General features: G+C 37.6%; 2 protein-coding genes across 2 annotated transcripts in view; one reads left to right on the forward strand and one right to left on the reverse strand.

Moving 5' to 3' along the window:
- The first annotated feature begins 121 nt into the window (after positions 1-121).
- Positions 122-1,569, forward strand: LOC134821027 (B9 domain-containing protein 2-like). The gene is made up of 4 exons (XM_063831689.1): positions 122-270; positions 577-678; positions 800-911; positions 1,116-1,569. The coding sequence occupies exons 1-4, from the start codon at positions 136-138 to the stop codon at positions 1,292-1,294; spliced, it is 528 nt and encodes a 175-aa protein (XP_063687759.1). The 5' UTR covers positions 122-135; the 3' UTR covers positions 1,295-1,569.
- Positions 1,570-4,981: 3,412 nt separating this feature from the next.
- Positions 4,982-12,158, reverse strand: part of LOC134821270 (G-protein coupled receptor-associated protein LMBRD2-like) — a 58,494-nt gene continuing 51,317 nt past the window's right edge. The window contains exons 10-14 of the mRNA XM_063831983.1: positions 6,901-7,030; positions 6,520-6,663; positions 6,086-6,247; positions 5,719-5,844; positions 4,982-5,609 (exon numbers count right to left, since the gene is read on the reverse strand). Of these exons, the coding sequence (XP_063688053.1) occupies positions 5,470-5,609; positions 5,719-5,844; positions 6,086-6,247; positions 6,520-6,663; positions 6,901-7,030 (702 nt within the window). The 3' untranslated portion in view covers positions 4,982-5,469. The remainder of the gene's footprint in view (positions 5,610-5,718; positions 5,845-6,085; positions 6,248-6,519; positions 6,664-6,900; positions 7,031-12,158) is intronic.

Raw genomic sequence — 12,158 nt, forward strand, 5'->3', positions numbered from 1 at the left:
TCAACGCGAATTTTCTGTTATACTTACATTCGACACTTTTCGACGTATTCTAATTCTAACGACCCATCTATCTCAATGGCGATTCCGTCATCATTCTGAACTGCTCGAGAAATTGATAAAAAACTTCTGTATAGGATGGCGGAGGTTCATATTATTGGTAACCTAGATGGCGGTGAAGGATTTTCCTCCCCAAATTTGTCATGCAAATGGTGTTTTGAAACTGGAGGAGCTTGGAGACTCTTAGAAGGAGTCAAAGACGGTCAAACTCAGGTATTTCAACATTGTCATAATTTCTCAGCTTTCTCACATTTTCTTTAGATTCTAATATATATCTCCTTTCTAATATATATCTCCATATATCTCCATCAAGATCGGTAGTTCCCGCAATCAAACAACGAATGAGTTTTTAAAAGTTCCAATTAAGTTCCAATTTAAGATGATTTAAGAATTCCTCATCTATATTCTATGAGCGTATAAATGCACTAATTAATTCGATTCATTGACAGTGTACTTTAACTTATCCGATGCTACCATCCACACTGTCAATATAAGCTAATCTATTATTGTTTCTGTTAGGTTGATCATCCTATAGATGAGGGAATAGCACACTGGTCTCATCCCATAGATCTACACTACGCTATAAAGGGGATCCAGGGCTGGCCCAAACTCTCACTCCAGGTTTCTAAGCCTATACTGTATTTAAAGCGATGCCAACATGACGTAATAATATGATTGTTTAGTAATACTTCTAGGTCCCTGTTATCACCAATAAATCAACATGATTGGTCCAACATGTCAGGTATACAGTGAAGATATGTACGGCAGAACCCAACTAGTTGGGTATGGTTTTGTACATTTACCCACCTCTCCTGGATTTCACAAGATTGAGTGTCCTACTTGGCAACTGGCAGGTTAGTAGTCTATATTAAGTGGTCGATGTTTCAGAGTATTTGTCTTTCATAGTGATACCTGGTGATGACAGAATTTCCTTTTTTTTGGATAACTGGATTGAACTTAATCATTTTAATGCCTATTCTTATGAGATTTGAGCTTTTTTCATATAAATTGTTAAATTGAAACATCAGAGGGACTGGTTTTAACTGTTTTTTGCTCAGGAAGTGCGATGGATCAAGTACAATCATATTTCGTTGGCAGTGGGCCTCAGCTTATTAATGATGACGTCATAGCATCTGGCTCAGACCGATATAGATTACAGACAATCGCCTCAGGGACTGTTTACCTTTCTTTATTTCTTGTGACAAGGAACTTTAACAAGTTTGGTATAGAATCGTGAAATTTTCATAAGTATAACTCTTAAAGTGGAAATGCTGGGAAAATTTGCTTTTTATAGCTGGAAGTGCTGGGAATATTTGCTATTACACAGAGAATAGAGATTGATGTTGTATTTTGTATATGCTGACGGATTTTTATTGACCTACTCTGTAATCATCAGAAGTTTTCCATTTTTACCTGACGTCTCAGTTATTTTGACCAAATTTAATGCTGACAAATTTATTAATCTTATTTTTGTACGCTTCTTGTGATGATATTTGAATATTTAACGTTTAAGTGATATTCGTATTATTTTGCACAATCAAAGATTTAAAAACGTTTCATAATGATACAATTCAAATAGTTAAGTGTACCAGCCACTTTTACATGTATTTTACAATTTGTACTAGCAGTATATATCACCATAATTGTATATAGAGTCTACATTTCATATCATTGAAAATAAAAAATAATAATAAGGGATCGTTCACATATATAATGGGTCCGTCACATATTACGTAATCAATATTTTAGAAATTTTTACCCCCCTCCGTAAACAACCGTAATCAAGACCCAACCCCCCCTGACAGCAATATTACGTAATCATGGCATGGCCGGACCCGGGACCCCCTCCTCCCCTTGACTTTTTTCCCTAGAAAACACTTTTCTCTACGTTTCATGCAACCCTGATCATGCTATCATGATGAGCCGAAATTATTGTTATCAGTTATGATATCCGGCCAAGCACCTTCTAAACTACTTACTATTATGGGGGGGGGGGGGGGGGTCAACCTCATTTTACCTCATTTTACCTCATCCCAATTTTGCCTTTTTTGGCTGGCCTCATGAGGTAAAATGAGGTAAATCTCGGCAAAAATTTTTAACAGGTAAAATTCTCTAAATCGTCAATTTAGTCACGAAGGAGTATGGAAGGAGTTCTAAATGTGTGCTCCTCTAATATAAACAGTAGGAAATGGTTAACTTTAGTCGAGGTCTCAGGTCTCTACAATGTCGGAAAGTTCCTGCAGGAATTTGCGCATTGCGCTTGAAGCGCAAGATTCACAGCGCCAAAAGCGAAGGTCGTAGAGACATGAGACCTTGACTAAAGTTAACCATTTCATACCATTGCTATAAGAGTATGCCACTTTCAGAGTCCTGAACACACTCCCATATCTCTTAATCGTCAATTGTATGAATTTTACCTGTTAAAATATAATATCATCTTTTACTGATATCAATTTAGTTTAACACTGTTAGTTTTAAAAAAGAAAATAATACTTCACACCAAACTAACACACAATATGAGAATATAAAGAGGAAGGTTTTCTTGGAGACCTGGACCATCAAAATAGTGTACATTGCTGCTGTCATTGTCAAGACTCCAGAATAAGAGGGTCTAGTTGTGGGATTATGCTGGATAACAGATATGATAAGTGGTAACAGCCTACAAAAGAATGTTAGCTTACTAAGGAATTTTCCTCTTACCGAATTATACAAGAAGTTAACTAAGTTCCTCCTAGTCCTAAGCATTATCTTGTTTCAGAGGGAATGAGTGATTTAAAAAGATGAGCAGCAGGAACCCGTATAACCCTAAAATGGTGTCAAGATTCAAGAGACTAAAATAATTATTATATATTTAATTCGCGTTTTTGACACCACTTGGGGGTCCAAATTTGGGGCTCTAAAACTTTTATTTCTTGGCCAATTTTTTATTTTTTCATGCTGATTTGGAGGCCATTAAAGCATTTGGCCCAGTCAAAAAAGTTTCAGTTGTATATCTTTTACGGTTTTTGCGGAAAGTAGCGTTAAAGTTGATGCCGTGGTGTCAGTAAAATGGCACGGATAAACATATATATATCGTATCGCTTTATATATAGTAAGATGAGGCCAAAGAGTTAGTTGTGAAGAAGGCATTTGTACTCTGTAATTTCTAAGCTAATTTTTTTCGATATTTATAGCTATTTACTGATCTTGTTTTGACGTATCAGCAAGATATCACTGGACCTCGTTAGTTGTTAGTCATGTTATGCTGATCCAGTTAGTGACGAGCTATGAAGTAATCATTCGACCTCATTTAATACTGATCCTATCAATGACGAGCTATGAAGTAATCAGTGGATCGGAGTCCAAGGAAAACCTTCCTTTTTTATATTATCATATTGTGCGTTAGTTTGGTGTGAAGTAATATGTTCTTTTTCAAAACTAACAGTGTTTTAAACTAAATTGATATCAGTTAAAGATGATATATTTTAACAGGTAAAATTCATATAATTGATGATTAAGAGCTGTAGGAGTGTGTTCAGGACTCTGAAAGTGACATACTCTCATAGCAATGGTATGGAATGGTTAATTTTAGTCAAGGTCTCATGTCTCTACGACCTTTGCTTTTGGCGCAGTGAATCTTGCGCTTCAGCGCCATGTGCAAATTACTGCAGGAACTTCCCGACATTGTAGAGACCTGAAACCTCGACTAAAGTTAACCATTTCCTACTGTTTATATTAGAGGAGCACACATTTAGAACTCCTTCCAAACTCCTTCGTGACTAAATTGACGATTTAGATAATTTTACCTGTTAAAAATTGGTGAAAAATATGGGCGTGGCCCAAGTCAGTATTATACGAAACCGTAGACACAAAAAATTGTTTGGTTGTTCCTGATCCTATAGAGCAACTAATTAGAGGTGATATCTAATTATTTGAACGAAAAGTGGTTTTGTGAACCGCCCTTTATTCTACAGCGAATCATGAACATTGAACATGTACATAAGAACTTAGAATTGTATGAAGTATGAGTTAATATGAGTAATTTATTATGAAATGACCTTTCACTATGCAATTTCGACTAAATTCATGTAGATATCCAATCCACTTCCATGCACAACTGTTGTTTACATTTGGTCTAGTTAGACACAATTTGTTTCAGAGTGACTCGATAATTGCCATATCAAACTAAGATATTATTTAAATGGTCCATGTCATGCAATGCGGAAATATCCCCATAAATTGGCAACTGCCAAAGTGACACTAAAGTTATTGCTAATTCCTTTACAAAACTTAGCAAGTGCTATTAACAATTTCCTAATGGATCATGGAAATTGAAATGTTCGATTTTCTTTTAATAAATAATAATTATAATGCGAAGTTGTATTTACCCCAAGTTTGGAGAGTAAGTAGGTTAAACTGGGAATGCCCCTTCCCAGGGACCACATCACCCCTAATAAACCATTAAATATCATGGGAGACCATGCACAGCCTCGAATTATAGTATAATGACTTCGAATAAACCTTTTTTGTCTCTAAAAAAAGGCTTAGAAAACTAGATTTATTTACCTCATTTTACCTCATTTTACCTCATCCCAATTTTGCCTTTTTTGGCTGGCCTCATGAGGTAAAATGAGGTTGACCCCCCCCCTATTATAGCCGGATAATCGATCAATTTCTAAATTTTATCACTATCAGAGTGATAGTGTTATTATTCTAGAGGGTAAAAAAGATAACGTAATCAACGACCAAACCCCCCCCCGCCCCCGGGATCAACCGTAAGCATTTGGAAACCCCACCCCCCCCCTCGGCTGATTACGTAATACGTGAATGACCCCTAAGGTAAGCCAAATTTAGGTTATTCTGAGCCACTTTACCACATAGTTTACACATAGCTCTTCAGTAGAAATTACAGTAAGCTTTTCCAAAATCCAAACCCCCCCCTTTTGTGTAAGACGTAAAATAAGTAACAGGTAAGTAACAAGTAAGTAACAATGTGAATGATCCCTATAAAAACATGCTCAACACAAAACAAATAATTTTAAAACAGATTTCGAGCAGACTCCAGAAGGAGGTATCATTAAACGTAAAAACACAGATATTTCAAGAAGAATAGAACAACACGAGGAACTTCATTGCACTGTATAGTCAACAAAGTGAGCTATTATATTAATAATTTTTACCCAACAATTCTACTGAAAATAACGAAATTGGTAGTCACTTTGTTGGTAGTTACTTTGTAATTTTACAACTGATGAACATGAATCTCTCAATCACATGGACACTGAAAAAAACAACGAAAAGACATCTCAACTTAAAATGACAGTCCTGCTTTTCTTTAACGCTTTTCTTTTCATAAAATCGTATGAAACAGACAAGAGTGTTGCAGGACAAATCGTTCTAATACTTAATTTACACAAAAATGAGATAGGACTCTCAAACATCGTCAAAGAGGGACGATTTCTTGCTTTGTTTCCTGTAGCTGGATGACGGTGCTGTGTCGAGTAGAGAGTTAGCATCATAATCCTCTGAGTCGAGAAGTCTGGCTCTGTCGTTATCAAACGAATTCGTGTGATCTGAGGGAGTTTAGTGTGTTCGACATGATAATTCATGAAAATTACTGGCTAACGAAAAAACATCTTTAAAGATTGGAAATGAAGTTAAACTAAAAACCAAAATTCTAACCTGCAGCAGACTTGCTTGGAAGGAGTTTCTTACTCTCGTATCGTTTGGATGAGGTGCTTGGTTTTGATGAGTTGTTGTGATCCTGTTTTCCTCCTCCTCCTCCTCCTCTCTCCTTACTCCTCCTCTCTGAGAAACAACGTTATTCAACGTTATATCACCATTTATAATTAATATTATCAACAACCCTCTCATTATGAAGAATGAATTAACGATAAGTATTACATAATACTTAGAATATTCAGTATTTGGTGATTATATTTGAGTATTCGACATATCTCGAGTCTCGACACCTTTCACCGACAATATATATATATTATAATCAGACATTAAATCAGTTAACTACAATTATTGAATATTGGGCATGAACCTCTATTTAGGAGCTGTTTCCCCTCCTCCACATAATCCATACTGATCTCATCGTCTTGAACGAAGGTCTGGAACCCGAGGAACGCCATGCAGCGGGTCCCCACCTTTAGCAGAGTAGCTATACCGATCAGCGCTATCAGTATCGGGTAATACACGTTGAATCCTGTCAGAATTATTCAGGATTATTCGTTAGTTCAGTGTTCAGATCAGATGATGATCATTTATATGCTCGTTTGACTCTCACGGTTTGAGCTAAGTATGCTGAATTCAATTTTAGCAAAATTCACGTAGAAGTTCAAATTTAAAAACAAATTAAACGATCGTTAAAATGAAATGACCACGTGAAGTAATATTCATGATGAAAGTTCTGGATGCTGAAATAAAATAAGCATTAAAGAAAGGAACAAATTCTACATTGCTTGTCGAATAACGAACCTTGTGCAATGAAAGGGATAACTTCGAAGCTGCCCATGATAGTGGTAAAGGCTGTCTGTATGTCTGTGTTGTATCGTGTGTCCTGGTGGACTAGGGCTAGGAAGTTCAGAGACAGGGGCGTGGTGAGACGAGACAGAACCGTAGCTGGGGAGACAAATCGTCAGTACTATTTTATATTAGTTATAATATCATAATTAGTGTTATAATTAATGGGTTCCTCAATCATTTTTACATACCTTAGATAACTATACAGTATTATAAATTCCTGGATTTAATTCCCATTTAATTACATCTCGATACACAAGATATCTACTTAAATCGGATCAGATGAACTATCATGAGCACACCATTGTCAATCTAAATTGAAAGTAATCGAAAAACCTGAGAAAAGAAGCGAGTAATCATCAGTCTGCTGAGCGGGTGCCATGTAGTACAGGTTAAAGAGTCTCAACTTGAAAATCGTGTAGTACGCACACAGACACATGTAGCTGATAAACGTGATACACACCACCTGAGAAGAAACTAGATAAGAAAGTGAAACATAGCGAAAGTGAAACAAGGTACGAAAATTAAGTGAAACTTAATTTGAATGAACATATTGAAAGTGAAAATAGATTTGTGTATTGTTTTGTTGAGTACATTTTTACCGCTGCATTCAGGGTATCTTGTTCCATCAGACCTTATAACTGGTCTGATGTGGTGAATACAGAATAATAATATTAGCACAACTCTTTCACATTTATACCTTTTATCGTACTGACTTTGTAATTTTGATGGAACAAACATAATGGAGATATTAATAGTAGATACTATTTTTCTGACTAGATCTGCGCTTAAGTAAAAAAGGGACTGGGCACGGTCTTTAACTGTTAAAGTAATCGTAGAATGAATGCATAATGTAACTATATCTCATAATTACTGCAGTGTCCACATCAATACCCTGCCGGCCAAATTTTTCTGACCCAAATCACTGTTCTCAATTTTAATTCCGCCAGACGTTTTAGTTGTATCCTTCAAATTTTCTACCTGATTTCTCATTATTCTGAGCATAATGCTTCATTACTTTAGTTACATACTTCTTCATTATTAAACATATCATTGCTTGATTGTAATCAGATTTGACACTAGAGTCTCGAAATGTAAACATTCAAGACAAGCACACATTAAAACACTTTCTCGATCAACAATTTTAACTATCAATCATTTTGTATTATATTTTTGCAAGTTTTACAAGTTTTACAAGTTTTACAAGTTTTACAAGTTTACAAGTTCTACTATTGATCTATATTGCATTAAAGTAATAATTTCAGATACGCGATACTGGAATCCAAATCCGATAGCCAAAGAGTGAATGTATCCAAACCAATAAAGTGAATCGAATCCGGTTAAAGACAAGGAAATTATTATTATTATTCATTGTTTAACTATATAATAATGCTACGTCTATAAAGATATGACGATGACTTTAAATCCTAGGTTAGGGCACCGCTGCACAAAGCTTTCAAGTCTAAAAGAGTGATGCACCTTGAGACTACAGACATAGTTTTGTTTTTAATATTTTGGAGGGGCTTCAGCGGCATACTCTTGAGGGTCATACTGTTGAAGGGGAGCATAGGACTGCGGAACTGCAGTTATCGCGTTCTGCTGTTGCTGCACTACAACAACTTGATTTGTAGGAGGCACACTTTCTTTCAACTGCTGTCGTTCCTGATATAGAGCACAGGGAGTGCAAAAGCAAACGGACAACAAATCCAAAATCCAGTCACCTTGGATTCTATACTTTCTTCTGATGTTGGGTCTAAGGGAAAGACCCCATGCACACATCGCAGCTTGCTGGCAGAAAATAAAGCCCAAGCAGCCACATAAAGCACCAAAAAACCCGTCGCACCAATAACCCGGGTGGCAGGAATCCCGCGCAATTAAACCGAAGATTACACAGGGACAAAACCAAACTAGCAGACATTCTCCAATATCGTCTGTGCATCCAAACAGACCATGACTCCACTCGTTGTTCCTTGGAATACCATCTTCTACTGATACTAAAAGCGGCACCTTGTCACCCATCAGTATATATCTGGCAGGAAGTGTTAAAAGTTGTGGCAACAACCATTTTGAAATTTATTTGGCAATTTAATAAGAAGCCGATATATCATAATTTAGATACAAAAAAAAGAAGCTTAAATTGTGATTATGTAAGGAGGTTAAACTGTTCTCGCTAAACTAATTGTTCAGTTGTCAAGACACAAATCGTAAACACTGTCAGCATTAGATGTCACAACATGAGATAACCAATAATAATATCATAACCACGTGCTTGCAGCCTCATTTTGACCTCACTGAAGTGATACTAGATAAACCGGTCCAATCAATTGTTCGGAGGGCGAGAATACGTGGCCTGGCTAACCACAGATTTGTAAACCGTACTACAATCTTAATAATGTATACAACGAATATTAACTGAGCGCGACACGGAGCTAGCCAAACTTCAACAAACTAACGTCAGATAAGTGGACACTGCTGTTTTTCCATGAGCACATCTTAGACAGCTTACATCTCAATGGACAGTTCTTAGAAGCAAATAGCAATTATAAGGTATATGAATTAAAGGCATAATTACGAATAAAAGCGTCCGAGTAAGCCTCGTTCACCTTCAATTAAAAACAATAAAATTCTAGTTCATGTTTGCAAGTCACCAATATTCTCACCGCAAAGTACAATTGCTGATGAATCGCAAACCTTAACTTGCCCTCAACTAAATGCTTCACCGAATGTCAATGAGTTGAAATATGAGTGTGTCTCTGTGTGAAATATGATCTATATATATAATCTCAATAAATCTGTGTGTGTGTGGGAAACTTCCAAGCGGCTTAATTGAGAAAACGGTAAGATTACGGGACTGGTTTTTTCGGTATAGTGCCGACAAAACTCTGACGAAACCAATAAGCAAATTATAAAAAAATCGGCCGGTGGTAAGTGGTTTAATTGATGGTTTTGTACCACTAATGTGGCTCAATTTTTGTCCCTCCTCGCTCTCTCTCTCTCTCTCCCATTACTACATAGGCAGCGTTGGTACATAAATCATAATTAGGTTAGCTGCAAGATTCACTGTTATGTAATACTATAAGCTTATTACTTTACTAGGGGGCAGGGGGCACTTATTGCGGTCTGTATGGACTGTTGAGAGAGTTCATACTTTCATACGACAATGTAATGCGTGTTTTCAAATATAATAGGCGGGTTTATACTTTTGCATTTCAACTGCGATAGTGAAGTCCCGGCCGTACTGCAAGGACAAAAGAAAATCGCGATTATTCAGGCCAAAACTCGCGGCGCCGCGCGACAGCCAAACTAGGCAAAATCGCGGCGAAAGATAATGTATTTGCAGAGCTAAGTTAGATGTCATATATTCGTTAAACTAGCCAGCGTTAGTTTAGTTAGATTAGGGAGCGATAAGCAAAACACTGGTAGTTGTATATAACTAAGCTATTACATCCAGGTTGAATGCCACATTTTCTTGGATTAACATAACTTGAATTGCAAGTACGCGAGCGTGGTTTACCAGATCCTTGAAATTGTCAGTAAGCTTCTGGTTTTTCATTAATTGTTTTCTCATTAAGCTTTTATCACCACAGATGGGAATTATATTCGGCTTGATTTATGATATCCCAGAATTAGTTCAAGTTAACACACAGTGGATAAAAAATCATATAAAGCCGGCCAATTTCTTAGACGTAGTCAATATGTACGATAAGATAAAAGATTACGGCTCCTGCTCTGATGTTATCCACATTATCCGTCTATTTGTTCGATTAGCTACTTTGAGTGAAGTAACAGGTATCATCTCCAATTTGATAAAACACAACCTGGACTGGGTGCAGATAATTGGACTGAACTACATTTCCGTGGAGCTGCTGCGGGCATCAAGCGGGACAGTCGGGGATTCTAACAGTATGTCCAGGATAATGTGCTGTCGAGAGGGAGCTGAACAAAACCCACCAAGAACTGGATAGGAGCCCACTCTTCGTTAAACTCATCTTGCCGGATTTTAGAACATTTTTTGACGATCTGATGGAATCAGTGACCAAAAATGGAAGAAATGAGGAGTCTCTTCCGAATGGAGCAGCAGATAACGCAAAAGATTATGACCACTATGATGACAAGTAACTTTGGTAAAAGACGATCAGGACGAAGAATAATCTGGACTATTTGAGGACAGGCGGTGGAGGAGATGCACAGACAGGGAGCTTCTCCTGGCATTTCAACATCATTTACCAACTGTTCCTGTACAATACGAGGGTAATCTGATAGACTTTGTGGTTGTTGAGATAATAATAGATTGGATAAAGTTCAACAAGTTTGACCTGCCTGCAGTGCTTTGCGTTAATGTGCTAACAGCTATACGAAAGCTGGATAAATTGAGTGCAATGTTTGTGGAAGCGGTGGTCGCAGAGACCCATGCTCTGCTTGGTCCAGAACTAGAAGCCTTCTCTTACATAAACTCAAGCTTCAACTCACACCCAACATCCTACGAGCACGTGACCCAGAAATTTGTGACTAAGGATAACCTGCAGCTACTCCTCCTAGGACAGCACGTGACCCTAAAGAGTAAGTGTACGCTCGGTATGTGTGGGTACGTGAAAACGCCCAGCGTGGTGACGATCAATTCATCGAAATATAACATTGAGTAACTAATATCACAGATATTTCCCGAACCTTTCATTGCATCCCTTTTTCTCTTTCTTACACCGTTCAATAAGAACGGTTTTGTATATATTATATAATATATATATATATGTAATATGTATAATATTATATTATATTATGGTGTTTGTATGGATTTCTCCAGTTGGAAGATTGTTCTACCCTGGAGGGGAGCTTCATACCAGTTAACCGGCCGTTTTATTTGTATGTTATATTATTGTATTATCCGAGAAAACAGTTAGTACCGCGAAGTGGGTGGGTGGGCATTTTTTGTAAATTTCAAAGTTGCACTTAGTCGATGTCACGTACGGCACTTGGTACCTGATCCCCCCCCCCCCCCCCCGTTATGTTGTCACAAACTTTATAACACTTTCTGCCAGAGATATACTGATGGATGACAAGGTGCCGCTTCTAGTATCAGTAGAAGATGGTATTCTAAGGAAAAACGAATGGAGTCATGGTCTGTTTGGATGCACAGACGATATCGGAGAAATTCTGCTAGCTTGGTTTTGTCCTTTTGTGATCTTTGGTGTAAACGCGCGAGACTCTTGCTACCCTGGGTATTGGTGCAACGGGATTTGTGGTGCTTTTTGTGGGGGCTTTATTTTCTGTTTTCCAGTCGCAATGTGTGCGTTGGGTTATTCTTTTTGGGGCTGCTTCAGCTTGGGCTTTATTTTCTGCCAACAAGCTGCGATGTGTGCAATCAACTGTGCATGGGGTCTTTCCCTTAGACCCAACATCAGAAGAAAGTACGGAATCCAAGGTGACAGGATTTTAGACTGGTTGGTCGTTTGGTGGTGCACTCCTTGTGCTCTACTTCAGGAACGACAGCAGTTGAAAGAAAGTCTGCCTTCTACAACTCAAGTTGTTGTAGAGCAGCAGAACCCGATAACTGCAGTTCCGCAGTCCTATGCTTTCCCTCATCAGTATTAGTGTGC

Source organism: Bolinopsis microptera, chromosome 9 (assembly GCF_026151205.1).
Source record: "Bolinopsis microptera isolate Bmic1 chromosome 9, MBARI_Bmic_1.0, whole genome shotgun sequence".
In the NCBI taxonomy this organism is placed as follows: domain Eukaryota; kingdom Metazoa; phylum Ctenophora; class Tentaculata; order Lobata; family Bolinopsidae; genus Bolinopsis; species Bolinopsis microptera.